Genomic DNA, 15,357 nt, shown 5'->3' on the forward strand with positions numbered 1-15,357 from the left:
CTTTCGGATTATCAGGCAGGGTTCCGTGCTGGCACTGGAACAATTGAACAATCGCTAAGGCTTCTTATGATCCACTGGAAGGTCGTCACAATTGGGAAGGGTACATTATATCTGGCCTTCATCGACCTCCGGACGGCCTTCGATTTGGTCCCCAGAAATAATCTATGGAAGGTTCTTAATGATCTTGGCCTGCCACCTTACCTGCTCCACCTGGTCATGAAGTTTCATGAAAACAACTACGCCCAAATTCGCTGGGGTCCCAATGGCCAAAAAACCCGAAGAATAGATGTGAACAGAGGAGTGCGGCAAGGGTGTGTTCTTGCCCCAACACTCTTTTCGCTCTATGTTAATGGGGTGGTGGACCACTTGTTAAGGATTCCAGCAGATGCCCCTCGTCTGGCAGGTCGCTCCATCCCCACCCTGCTTTTTGCGGACAATACTTTGCTCCTGTCAAAATCGCCAATGGGCCTACAACAGCTTCTCTCAGGCTTTGACGATTTTTGTAAACAAAGAGGACTCTGTATAAATACAGACAAAACAAAGTACCTCATTTTGAACCCTCCGCAAAAACTGGGCCCTCCGCCAACATTGGGCTCCGTGGCATTGGACAGGACTAAAAACTTCGATTATCTGGGCATCAGGTTGGTGGATTCCATGAAATGGGACCAGCATCTGCTCAAGATGTTGTTAAACCTAAAAAGAATAACCGGGACCCTGCTAAAAGAGCAGAGAGCAGCCTCAACTAAACCCATAGCTGCAGTATTGGACATCTACGCGGCCAGAGGAGTAAGTGCTGCCTTGTATGGGGCGGAATTATGGGGAATGTCGAACTTGAAAGACCTTACTCGAGCTGAGAATTCCTTCTTGAGAAGCCTGATGTCCCTTGGCCCGTCTGTCCCCATCTTGCCTCTGCAATTGGACATGGGCTGTCGGGCTATAGAAGACCTAGCGAAGTTACGCCCTTTGCTTCTGTGGGCTCGCATCTGGAGAGTTCCTGAACTCTCAAGTTATGCGGACGGTCTACGGGAGATACTAAGATCGACAGGGTGGGCGAAAATAAAGTGGCTAACGGATATTAAAGCCTTACTTACCAATCTGGGGCTGGAAGAAGCATGGCACCAACAGTCAGCCCCCCCCAAATCCACAATAAAACAACTTTATTGGAATTGGGTAACAAACAGAAGGAATTCCTCCACCTCGATATGCAAGTCGACTAGAAACTTCATGGAGTCCAAAGATACCCCCTTCAGAGAACTGTATCTGGACACCATCTCAGCCCCTTGGGAAAGGTCCCTGTACTTTAAATTCAGAACTGGTCTTCTCCCTGTAATGGAATTTACTTGTCACTGGAAAATCCCATACCAGACTGCTCCGTGGTGTCCCTTCTGCCCACAGCGCAGAGAATCTGTCCCCCACTTTTTATTTGAGTGTCCTGCATATATAGTTCCACGGTCAAAATGGCTCAAGCCCATGTGTCGTACTCTGGGCACTAGGCATTGCAACGTGGCTTTAAGGATTCTCTATTCGGACACTCGTACTTTTTACGCATGTGCCACCTCGAAGTACCTTGGGTGGGCATGGCGAATCCGGTCAAAAAGACTTAGGCAAATTGTTTAATTACACTTTTTACCATGGTCTGTTTTAAATTAAATGCTTATTTTAGAACCTATAGATCCATTTTCTGATAGCAGAAAGTTACGGTTTATTTTAAATGCACTGAAAAGTATTTTTTATTGTATGTATGCTTTTTAAGATATTGTCATATGTCGAAATAAAGCCTTTTTGACTTTGACTTTTGATTTTAGCATAATCCAGGCAATTAGGAGGACAGCTACGGTTCAGTCTGGTAGTCCTGCATGGATGCACGTTATTTTACAATATACAAAATAATTACTCCTATGCCCTCTTCTGAAAGACAATTATTGAATTTCATACCAACTAGGAGTGGAGATCTTGACAATGGGGTTGCTGGCACAAGGATCACAAAGCATGGAAAGTGACCTCAACCCCTTTAACTAGATTAGAAAAACTAAGGTGACCCTTTTCATATCCAAGTTATGAAGGATATTTCAGTACCTGGAAGGACAACAGGAAAATAATTTCCTGGTTAAAGTGAAAATAGTCATTTGTTACATTAGTAATGCCATTTTTACTTCAAAAAATAAATAGTTTAGAAATGTTATTGTAAAAGGCCCTTGCCACAAAAAGTACCAAATCAGAGAATTATGTATGTGGGATGTAGGTAATCTAAACTGGGTGCCACAAACGAAATTATTTGAGTTTCACCTGTGTTAGCTATCGACCTGAAAATAAACAAACATATGCTCTTAATAAAGGCAATAAAACTCTCTTTAAATTAACCAAAAAATTACATTTTAAAGGGCCTTTTTTTTAGTACTGTTTCACTCCTTGGCAAGATGTCATTAGGCACAAGTATAGTTAATAATAAATACAATAACACTTCCTCACATCATGTGGCATGAACCACACACACCAACCCCAGGCCATCAATCATAATGTTCTAATTCTCAAACAATCATTAAAACGAGAGGAAAAGCTTTCTCAGAGTGAAAAAGCTTGTTGCATTCCGGTACCAAAATGTATGGGAGCCTCTGCATTGGAGGTAAGATTAACTTAGAATGCTTGGAGCAAAAACTTAACTGTGGAAGGCATTTACATTGATTGTGGCTACAAAAGGAGGAGAGAGACAGAAGCCTCCAATTAATTAATCATATAAGCGAGAGCATGAATAAAACAGCAGGTATGTTAGTTGAAACCCTTGAAGGCCAGTCAGAGTGAAGAGAAATAAATTAGGTGAGATTGCACAGGAGTGGAATGATTTGCCAGCGTCATGATTCCAAGTATGTCCAGCGATTGGACAAAGATCTGCTTTTAAATCATTATATAACCGAGAAGTAAAATGTATCCTTCCCTATGTATTGGGCATAGTTCAATTAGAGTCGGGACCAAGAACGAAGCAGAATTTCTGACGATGGTCCAACGAATTTACTGTAGACCTAGCTAGAGGGCAGGAGTGGAGGGATTACACAAACTCTGCTTTTAAGACTAGTTTTAACCCTAGCGGTCTGTTTCAATTTGTGGGTCTTAAATTCCAAGAAAGGCATTTTTGTACTTCCAATAATAATCTGTTATATATATTAGCCTTTTATCCAATTTATTTTATATAACACATTTTTCATATACAAGTATTACCCAATCAAAATTAGTTCTCATTTTGGTAACCTCTGAAAGTTTGAAGGTTGAGTCGACCATGCTGGGATATTATTAGTAGAGTCGACTATGCTGGGATATTATTAGTAGAGTCGACTATGCTGGGCTATTATTAGTAGAGTCGACTATGCGGAGATATTATTAGTAGAGTCGACTATGCTGGGATATTATTAGTAGAGTCGACCATGCTGGGATTTAGAAGCCTTAAATAGTGAACAAAGATGTAAGCAGTAGAAACCTGGTGTTGCAATGATGAGCACTATTGGAGCATTACCATTAACCAACAGCCTTTCAAACTATGTGCAAGTACTTTACCCAAAACATACTGGAGCATTTGCTTAATGAGTTGGTGATATTCCAAGGCTAATTATTAAACTTAAGCCTGTCCTCTTCGACAGTGAATAACCATGAGAAAACGCAGTACAAACAGTGTGAAGTGACTCAGCTTTGTAGCCTACACCGCACCTAGTCTAAGACAGAACATGACAGATCATCCATGTTAAATTCCACTAGCTGTTTATGTTGCTGAGAGCATTGGGTGGATCGGCCCTTTTATGACCACTGCAGATTTTGATGCTTTGCTACATGTCTTGATTTCACCACCCACCAGGCTTCAGAAAGGAGCAATGTAGAACCTGAAATTATCCAAAGGAAATACAGCCAGGACGGCCACTGGTTCCTGGGGATCATCCCAGTTCTCTCTGCACACACTGCTCATCTATGTGCGCTATAGAAAGAGGTTTAAGATATTATTGAAAGCAGTCATTGCCCTCCGTGAGCTAGTCGCCCTCTTTACAGAAATAGAGAATCAGCACTGATCAACTGAAAGGAGGCCTAGGTTCTCTTGGAGCACAAACACACCCAGGGTAAGAGACACATCCATCAATGGTATCCACAGGAAGGCCACAACGACAAACCCTGTGCAGCACACACTGCATCTCACTTCAGATCTCCAAAATGATAGTTATCACGTCAGTAGTTTCTCAACCCTAGTATTTTTTAGTCAGAAGTTACTTGTAGCATAAGAACAGGAATTAAGACGGAGGTCAAAGAGCACTAAACAGGAGGATCTGTTGGACTCTAAAAACATAAAAACTGTGCTTTTGATCATTCTAGTTCATTGTCCCTCGTAATGGTACCATAATATTCACCTCTATGCCATCAATTTCTAGCCAGTCTACTAGTGGACTTAATGTTGTCAAAAATGTTCTCCTTTCTGCTTTTAAAACGTTAAAGTTAGCCTTCCCATCACTAGGAGCATTCAAATGCTCCCCCTTCTTGTAGACGACAGCAAGGCGGCTTTTGGCTGCCATTAACACCTGTCACAGGAGATGTTCATCGCTATTTGTCATTTCTTCCTGCCATGCCTGCTGCTTCGCCATTCGCATTAGCATTTCTGGGTCAATTTGTATCAAGTATCCAGACTCTACTGATTTACCTATTAAAAGATCTGACAATTCTGACTTGACAACCAGTTATAAGTGGCCACATCAAATCTGATTAATATTCAATGAAAAGTATGTACTCTCCAAGCATTAGGATCGCACAGAGAAATTGCGTTTCCCTAATTGCATAGCAAACACCAGTACAAAAGGGGGTTTTGAGTAAACAAACAGCAAACTGACATTGCAAATACACACTGCTAGATAGCAATCATTTTGGGCCAAAATTAAGACAAATAATCCAATTTAGGAGAAACAATGTCATCTCGCTCTATACTTCTTTGAAGAGTGTGAAATTTTAAGCACTATAAATGTGCATTGTAAAATAATTCCCTTAAGTTTTTTACCCCCCAAAACCTGCACAAACCCCATCCCAAGATATTAACTGTTAGATCGCTCTATTCTCCAAAAGAACGTGCATATCTTCATGGCATTTACAATTTTCTTGTTAACGCCACTTTAACATATTATGTGATGCTACCTGCATTGAAAACAGTGATCAAAATAAATTGGAGAAAAGTTAAAAATAAATGAATAGCAATTTGCAACAAATGAATCCAGTTCACAAAAAAAAAATTAGGAAATTGGATACAAGCACACAAGGCCTACCGCCAGTACCTGTAAAATTCAAGTCAAATATCAACATTTGCATGCAGCACAGAACTAAAAAGGTAGGGCGAGTTGAGACATGGTACTAAATGAGAACAACAACACTCTATACACACGTACGCAGACACATACACAGACCTGATCTTTGAATTCAAAACAATGTGCGCTTCTTTCTCTGGGGAACATAAGGAATGATCGTGGCTGCTGTCAGTGTTCAGGGAAACGGAATCAGACATCCTGGATGGAGAGGAACAGTTACTGTTGTTCTGGTTGCTGTTGTGGGTGACTTCATCCAGTAGGGAGTCAGCATCCTTATTCTCTGAAAAAGAGTTTTCCTAATGAATTTTTGACACATTCAGCGTTATGCAGTATGTCTACATCATACAACTATAAATACAGATCCGTATACCATTCTCAGTAGGCTGTCTGCTCTGTGAAAAAACACAATTCACCATTCGCATGTACCATGTGAATGGCTTTTGCCTCATATAGATGATGCTAAGTGCAACCATTCGTTTGAATACATCCGCAGATGTATATCACAAGGATAGTGTTAAGGTAATTTACTAGAAAGATCAGGGATAACCAACGTAGAGCCAGATTATTTCACACTTTGTGATCATTAACTGAGTTTAGAACACTGAGGATACCTTAAATATGAATAAATAAGAAAAAATTGTTTTTCTCTAGATGTCCCTATGAGACAGTTATATTTGCATCCAGATCCTTGTATGGGTATCCGGTTGTCTCATCCGTGTCAACTTTGATCCCAGAGCACCAGCTCCATCCCAGATTTTTAGAATATCCACAAAATATTTGATTTATATAGAGTTAATCTAAATGTACCTCGTTTATAGTCAGTGGTGGTCTTGATAATCTTGCCTAGATCTGGCCCTCTTAGACCACCAGCAAACATCCTGGGAATAGACCATGACCTACGATGTACTCACTACACTGACTTTTGTACTCATAGTTCTAGTGATCCTCTTGCTTCTACTAGAGAAGATCAAAGCAATCTTCACAGCACTCCTTGGCTATGAACGTTGTACTACAAGACTGGGTGAAAAGGCTTCACCTTTACTAGCTCTTGCATCCCAAGACCCCTTCAGCCACACTGGGCGTAATTTTATAAAATAACAACCACCAAGGTCAGGGTGGCACCTACATAGAACATTCCAAAGGGGTGCCCAACAATATTTGTGCTCATGTCTTCGCAGAACTGGGAAGCTGTCAATCACAAATGTACAATTAATAAGTCATAGGGAGTCGCCCAGAAGGTTGCTTTGCTGATTAAATCAAAAGAAACGTAAAGTTGCAGAGCCACATACAATGGCCAAATGCATACTATAGGACTGCACAAATGGTTTCTGGAAGAGCAAGCCTGAATGACCAGTGTCTCGTCTGCTAGTGGTAGAGTCTCAGAACTGTCAGAAAGCGTTTGTTCTTTGCAAAGAAAAAGTGAGGACACAAACAAACTAATTACAGAAAATCCTTTGACCATAAAGAGAGATCAGAAAAATGCAGGGATTAACAGTTCCAGTTTCAAATGGAAATTTAATAAGCTCTTTTGAATAATGAAGTATGACTTCTGAGAACTTTTTCTCTATGTAATACGGTAATTTCCGAACTGATGTCACTACAGTAAGGAATAGGAACTTTCATTTCATCATTTATACGAATTGGTTGCAATGAATTCAAAAGGATTTTGAGCCAAACCAGTACTAATAAAACAATATTTAAATCTAAACATTCTCCTAACCAGAGGGTGTAAACAGGGGGAGGCTATATTGTAAGAACAACACTGTGGAGGTGGTAACAGTATCAGCCCAAAATACTCCGGGTGCCAATCAAAGCCCTGCAGGACCCAAATAACTCGACCTTGGTGTGGCTGACAAGCTAAATATAGAACAACAAATATTTTTTTTAACATTATAGTGAAGTGGTACTAAAGATTTTTTTACAGCACCATTTTAAGGTATGAGACGTTTCTGTACTAGGGTAACATACTGCTTCTAATCACTTAAAATAAACCTTAGGCTTTCACGAGAACATCATGGGTAACCCTGGTGAACTTGGCAGTTACATCTAAATATCTAAGTTAATGGAGGAGTGCTAGGACCTTCTATTTCCTCTGACATGTACCAGCACTATATTCCTAGCTAGTCCCAGGAGATATCAGAAACACAATTGGATGGGTGGTTTGGAATATACAATAATTATTGCACAACCTAGGATTTTCTGTAATGTGCACAGAGGCTTGGCATGACAAAGACCGGGGCAAAATATAGAATAAATATCTCTCCTACAAGAGCAGAAGCATACATCAGAGGAAAAAATAGATAATTTCCCTGTGCATGACATGAGCTCAATGAACTTTGTAGTGTCACAAGAGGCATAAAAATATCTCCCAGAATGGTCACAGTAATGGAAGATAAGAGAATCAACCTTGTTGCGTAATCCCAGCTCTGGGGTGCACGATCACTGGCATATTCTATCTGCAAAGCAGGTATGTGAATGAAAACCATCTGTTTATGTGTACAATGCCAACTTCCATGGTTTCACTCCAACCAAACATGTTAAAGGTCTCAAACCTGTTGTTTTAGGACAACATAGCAGTGTTGTCAGCATTCATCCCCTCCCTTCTGTCATGCACCATTACAAAAAGCACCTTCTGTGCCTAGACAGCCTTTAGTGTTAGGTCACTGATGTGATAATGCCAGAATGAACTGAATGTTTGGTTACATTTTCAGCCATACTGCTCCATACTCTGGAGGGTCCGCTGTCATGGAAATGTATGGATCTGGATAAATGAAGGGGACTAGAACCAGTTTAGATTCACTGTTTGGGCAACATAGACATACACAAAATGTTCTTCGCTCCTCAAAAGTGATAAAAATAAAGCTAAGAAAGTAACATTGTGATCCAAGGACAGAAAACCAGCTGGAAGCAGAGACAAGTCAGTAAGGGTCACAAGTTGTAGGTTCAGAGGACAAGAGTCCTATGAACCTACCACTTCATCTAATGAAAATGACAAAACACGTCCTGTAAAACCATGTTTATCTCCTGTTTGAACGTCATGTAAAATTAAGCTTTTATGAACCAAAGCAGCAGTGTCAGGAATAGCATTGTGATGAGCATGTACACAGACAGCTTTTAAATTGAACAGCAATGATATTAGCAACCAATCTGAGGTAGGCAAGTGTGCAACCTCTGATACAGCATATGATCAACAACAGCTATTGTGATCTTGGCAAATACTGGTGACACTGTTATAATGAAAATCATCAGTCGCAAATCGGAAGTATTTTCTTTATATGTGTCAGATAGGTACACGGAGATGTAAGGAAGTACTGTTGACATTTCCTCATAACTGATTCCGTGAATACATCATTGGTATGCATAAGTTGAATGGGATATCGAGTTCAGTTATTTGAGGATTTTCCCTTAAATAATAAGTTCTTTGTGGATCTGAGTATGTGCATAAACTCAAAAGTGAGTTGAGTGAAATGTGAATAGATCACTCTGCAGCCTAATATTTTATGCCTCTCATTAAGGCGCTCTGGTACTGCACAAGCCAGGATCACAGGGCCTCAAATAGGATCTGGCTGCCCAGGTCTGTGGCTGCAAGAGACATATTTTGTTCCAACAAGTACAGCTTGGTGCACATAGGGTTTGTTTAGTGGGATAGTTATGGAGGTTAAATGGAGCTGTGAGGGAGCTCCAAAATCTCTCATTTCACCCCCCTTGATTGCAAGGTTGCAAGGTTGCAAGGTTGCTGCCCTACGTGCTCTCATACTAAGTTGGGTATTATAAGGCATTTGTAAGGAGCCTCACTAGGATGACGTTTTACAACAAATTGGCTAAAAAGCCAGGTTGCTAGGAGAGAGACAAGGTTAAAATATAAAAAGATGATTTTGCCTAAGACTATGAAAATCATTGCACTAAAGCTAAATATTAAACACGCTTCTGATAAAAACCTCTAAATACACCATTAAGTACAACATTCTAACCAATTATCCAATACAGGTGTTACAGATATTGAAAGTAAAATTATAAGTTCCTCTAAAAGCGTTACAGCTCATATATCCTAATTCCAAGTTGTATTCCAGCTATATTTGTCAAACCTCATTGAAAAGAAATCTCTCATATGTCTATTCCTGTAATAACCACCCTTTCCATTGGGGAGCAGGACTACATGCAATAATGCATCATTGAGGGGGTAGGCAAAGTTTTGCTTGTAGTACACAACTGGATTCAGGTTAATGTTTCTGCGGATAGCGTCTGTGTTTCTTTTTCAAGTGAAAAACAGATTTGCTCACTCTGGAATCACATAAACCACAGTGCAAGGTTATTTGGGTACATATCAACAGTTGGGTTATTTCCTTACCTTTTTTGTTATTGCTCAGTGCTACAACCTTGGGTTGATTAATCGAAGTTTCGATCAATGGGGGCCGCATTTCTGCCATTTTCATTTCTTCATCGGAAGAGAGCTCTTCAGACTCCTGTCAACGACAATAAGATTTTCTTGTACTCTCATCGCAATTTTACTGCACTTGAGTTGCAAATAGTTGTTACTCCAATCAGCCCAAATGACAACAGAGCGTCAATGGGTTTGCGGACCTACCAGTGACAGGGCGCTGTTCCTCTATGAATTCTTTTGAACATTAAGTCCTCAACTATGACGGACGACACTTAACAGCTTTATTATTTATTTATTTTTAATTGATTATTTGTCAAGTTGGATTTTCTCTATTTCTCCCCTTTTTCTTAGATGCTATTACTTTGATGGTATGTATGTGTGTTATGGGATATAAGTGTACTACTCGGTGTCAACATATGGCTCATTTTATTGTTTTGCACATCATGGCTGTTATTGTACTGACTCACTGTCCGCTGATCTATGGTTTGTATAAAAATATAAAAAGATTTGAGGGGGGAAAAAAAGTCCATGACATGATATTGATAGTGTTCAATGGCCAACTCAGCGTGAAGCTCACTACAAGATTTTTGACACCCATGTACTTAACACACGTATTATGGACGTTAGTGAAACTAATTTCCACTAAGTCAGCTTTAGAGAAAGGGGGAGTTCCTTACAAATCAGTCATTTGTGTTCGTGCTGTGTTGCGACTGGGGCTCAGATTTCGACACTCACAAGGTGCTTCACGTATACTACTGCTTTGTCGACATCCAACCGTCCGAACAGACAGTCAGATACAGGTTAAAACTGCAGTCCGTGGGATCAGGCACAGCCTGTGAAATCTTTTGAAAACCACGCACAAAGGAAATTAGACCTCGGTTATTTTAGTGCCAATGCACACCCCGTGTCCCTGGGAGGAAAACAACACTCATCTTGTTCAATCTTTACTGGGCAGCTCTGCCAAAGCAAATAAGCAGACTCTTGTGGTTACGTTATTAAAGATTTTTTTACCCGCAACTACAACACAGGGCTCTTTGTAGAACAATATGCTGTAGTTCAGTTTTTTTTTTATTTAACAACTTGCTAGTCAATTATATTCGCTTAAAAAACAGATAGCCAGTTCCTTTCTGGCCTTTTTCTTCCCCCATACAGGTTGCGGACGTTGCATTCTCTGGACGACAAACAAATGTTTTGGGAATGCAGCCATGTATTAGTTTTATACACAATACAGTTTCTTCACCTTGGTTTCATTCTAAGAACATCATTCTGAATAATTTGCAATCAGACTTTCCTCTGGATCACCCCTGGTGAAGTACACTAAAAAAAGTAAGCAGGAGTGGGTTTTTCACATCTTCACACTATGGCAGACTCTATTTTACTTCCTCTCCAGCTTGTCTTCTCGCCGCCAGATTTTCTATCACAAGCAGGACGCGCTAGTCCAACATTCAGTAAGCTCCAGAGCTTCTATGAGCATCACTGTAATGCCATCCTTTACTTCAACTACAGCAATACGTTGCTATACATCTGTCCTCTAAGATGTGCTAGTGTGTACCGCGCCGCCATGATCACCAATTTGCAAGGCGGCCATGGAGTAGCGGGAATGGACCCAGGGACTCGTCATGTTTTTCCTGAGTTTACTTAAGGAAGAAATCTGAATAACGGCTCTCGGAGTCTTTGCGGACGCGTGGAGTAATGTTGGCATAGTATTCTCTATAAAAAACAGAAGAGGGACCCTGAAGCCTAAACAGGATAGAGGGGGAGGGAACAACCCACCAAGGCAAAATACATCAAGAACAACATGGAAAGGGGAGTTCCCAATCTTTAGGAGGACCCAAACGGTTCCAACAATAAGTAAGAAACACCCACAGAACAGCTCAAAATGCTCAAGGCATTAAATCATTTATTTATTTGCATAGAAAAATATAGCACATTTTAATTAGTTCAGTAAGACATACATAGTTTCATAAATAGAAATCAAAAAATGGTATATCATCAGCCCAAGGGACACGAAGAACATTAAAAATTGGCACACAAATCACTCACTCATTCTATCAAAAGCTGACTCATTTCCAAACCATAAGCATTCATACCCTACACAATCAACTACCACATATAATCAGGCAAACACTGAAAAGCGCCATAGTATTCTCTGCCTTACCAAGCAACATCTGCTTTTAAGGAGAAATATTTGAACTCTTATAATAGTTTAAGCTGATCTTTACAAGGTAAATAATAAAAACCACAGCTAGTGTGTTAATGGTATACCTCTTGCAGGTCTGCTCACTCTCCACAAGATGGCAGCAACTCACTAGGTACTCATCAATGAATACAGGGCCTTTATAACATAGCTACTGGCAGGCTTATCCCTGTGTCCGTAAACAGCGTGAGCTTCCTCTTTAACCCCTTCGATGCTCATGACGGAACGGTTCCGTCATGAGCGTCGGTTGGCCTGTGCTCATGACGGAACCGTTCCGTCATGAGTCCATAAGCCCAATGGAACGTTCAGCGCAGCGCACGAATTTGCGCCGCGCTGCTGAGGTTAACAATCAGATTTCAATTGCTACCTGTTTCACACTAGCGAGTGTTCCCTTCGAGCTCCCTCTAACAGTCAAGTTCCCTATTCCGATACCTGGGGGCCTATGTATGAAAAAGTCACGCATTGCAGCGCAACAATTCACCTTGCTGCACTGCATGACAGGTAAAGGCCAGGAAAGCGCCGCATTTAAGGCACTAAGGCGCCATTCCTGCCTTTTCGTCTGTGCTGGCGCCCTTTTGGCAACCTAGCGCCAACGCATGCACCATAATGCAAGGGTGATAGCATTGCGTCCGGAAAACGACACCGTTGATGGATCGGCATTGCGAGAAGCAGAGAATTATCACGTGCAAAGTATACTGGTGTGGAGAACATTCGCATAAGGCTTACCCTCCCGGGTGTCCAGTTGAAATTTTCAAGACCAGTGGAATTGAAAATTATACACTCGACTGCCCTAGTCCTGATGAGGCCAACAAGTAGAGTGGCTGAAACGCGTCGACAGACAATTTGAGACACCATATAAAATAAAATATAAAACAGAATAAGTTGGGAGTACCTAAAATAAAGGGGTTTGAAGTTACAAAACCTTGAAGTGGCTCCAAAATGGTGATCTAACAAGGAAGGGAATGCATAATGTTTAATACTTGTGAGGTGCATCCCTATTGATAATAAGGGCCAAGAGAGCAAGAAAGTATAATTGCACTTGTTTTTGTGTTGTATGTATAAATGTAAATATGTGTATATATATGTTGTGGTAATGTATTTGTGTATATTTAGTCTGAAAATATAAAAAAAGATGACTTTTTGCATAGAACGTATGGAATAAATACAGTACAAAGAGACTTGAATCATGAATAGTTGTACACATATTGTTCGTTCATTGACTATGGATATTGGAAATGTATGGTAGTTGTTTAGTAGATTCACATCTACAGGAAGAGTTAAATTAGGTTTCTCTTCGTCTTACTGTTTAGCACACGTATCTATCCCAAGGCATTGTTATTTTTTTGATTGCATCCAAGGCACGGAGGCGCCATTCTGCCTTTTCGTCTGTGCTGGCGCCCTTTTGGCAACCTAGCGCCAACGCATGCACCATAATGCAAGGGTGCCTGCGTTGCAAGCAGGATTGCTTTGTGCAGGAAGGGGCACCTTCATGCACAAAAACAATCCTGGAAGGCATATTCCTCTATCTATATGTGCGGCAGCACACGCAGAAAGAGGAAGTAACGTGGAGAAATCAAAATATTTATCCTCGTTACACCTCTCCTGGGAAGGCGTATCTTTTTGGCACATTCCCAGGTTTACCAGATCTGGTAAATCTGGGAATGTGTCAAAAACCATGGGAGTTGCATGGGAACACCCACACAACGCGTCCCCAGTGCAGAGTAAGGCAATGCAATGATTTAACCTGTGTCACCGTAATCCAGAATTATGGAACCACTCAGGCCCAGGCAAAATGGCCTTCAGACACACATCTGGAACAAGCAGACCCTCCTCCAGAAAGGCAGCTCTAAAACTACATGATTGTGCTGGATGCAGACACCCTTTACCCGCGTCACTTTCGCATGCCCTACCTCTAACAGTATCATGTGTGTAGACAGTCCCTCTTCTCAGGGCAGTGGGTGTAAATACATTACAGCTTATTTTTAAATGCCCAGTCGAGGACTCTGGATTATTTCAGTTCTAGTCTCTTCTCCATTCAAGGTCATACTCTCCCTAAGTGACCGCTGTTCCCCCAACCCTGCAGCTTTCAGGGAGCAAAAGCTCCTTTGACTAAATTACCAGTCCACATGGTATGTAAATGTTAACATCACACATTAGTGGGAAACGTTAGGAGACTCAGCCAATATTGTTCTCTGGTAAATTGAGCCTAAAATACACACATATTTGGAGTTAGGAAATCTTGTTCAGAATCACCTAGAAATGCCAGTCAAGCACCCTGAGCTGCCAATGAGTTGTATTCAGCATAAGTTCTACATACACAAAACTGATGTTATTTCTTCAACACTGTTAGTTTCCCACTCATCTTAGCTAAATGTGTACGTGCTGTCCCATTTCCTTCATGCACTCATGGATGTGCTTTGCAATTCTACTGGCACCATGTGCTCTATAAGAGTGCCAAATAGCAAATGGTCAAACTTAATCCCATTAAAAATGAGGTCGTGAAGTTTAATACTGGTTTCAGAAGTATGGCCCTTGTCTCTGTGGCAGCCTGCCCAAAGCATAATCCTTCATAAACAAACAAAAAGCTTGCTTCCATTTTTAATTCCCCTCTATCACCAGGTCATAGTTTGCTGTGGTGGTAATCTCGTTCTACTAATTAATGCTCTGTATTGACATTTGCTGTGGTGGTAATCTCTTTCTACTAATTAATGCTCTGTATTGACTTTCTGGATTTTAACTTCAGCAGTGCCTGGCGTTACTTTGTGCAACCTTTATTATTAACAATCTTTTTTATCTGTGGTTTGTGTATAGCACTCTGGTAGCTTTCGACTGCTTCAGAGCTACGAGGAGGTATAATAGAAAGAAGGGATACATGAGTTACAACATGGATTTGGCACCGTCTATGCTTGCAATGGGAGGATTTAATATTAATTGTAAGAGAGTGCGCTAGTACCATTTCAAGAGGGCATACACATTGGGATTTTTTGACTGGCTTGGAAATTTTAAACAATAGGAGATAGATTGAACTTTCTAAATGGAACTTGATGGGGCTTTCCAGAAGGGATGGTGGATTGAAATTTCAAGAACAGAGAGTGGAGCTGCCCTTTTAGAAGAGAGGGTCATTAGGATTTGAAAGGTAATGTGGTTTTCAAACAAGGCACACAAGCTGTTTTTAAGGTTACCTGGATGGGCTCTTACAGAGGTTCTATCAGGGTTTGGAGAAGATGCCTGAATTAGGCTTTGCTGAGTGAACTCTGGGTTCACACTGGTTAGGGTTGACAAATAAGTTAAATAAGAAAATGAAGGTTCTGTATCTCTCTCTATACATTTTTATGTATTTTTAAATTTGTATGCTGTTTTCTCTCCTTCTCTTCCCTCTTTCCCATTCTCCCTTCTCCCACTCATTCCCTTCCCCGTCCCCTTCCTTCCCATTTTTTCCCTCCCCTCTCTTATTTTTT

General features: G+C 40.8%; 1 protein-coding gene across 1 annotated transcript in view; it reads right to left on the reverse strand.

The window, feature by feature from the left end:
- Positions 1-9,784, reverse strand: part of LOC147659538 (erbin-like) — a gene marked incomplete at its 5' end in the record, with an annotated part of 115,724 nt that extends 105,940 nt beyond the window's left edge. The window contains 2 exons of the mRNA XM_086951664.1: positions 5,421-5,601; positions 9,670-9,784. Of these exons, the coding sequence (XP_086807790.1) occupies positions 5,421-5,601; positions 9,670-9,784 (296 nt within the window). The remainder of the gene's footprint in view (positions 1-5,420; positions 5,602-9,669) is intronic.
- Between the last annotated feature and the right edge of the window lie 5,573 nt (positions 9,785-15,357).

This window comes from Lissotriton vulgaris, unplaced genomic scaffold (genome assembly GCF_964263255.1).
Source record: "Lissotriton vulgaris unplaced genomic scaffold, aLisVul1.2 SCAFFOLD_1493, whole genome shotgun sequence".
NCBI classification, from domain to species: Eukaryota; Metazoa; Chordata; class Amphibia; order Caudata; family Salamandridae; genus Lissotriton; species Lissotriton vulgaris.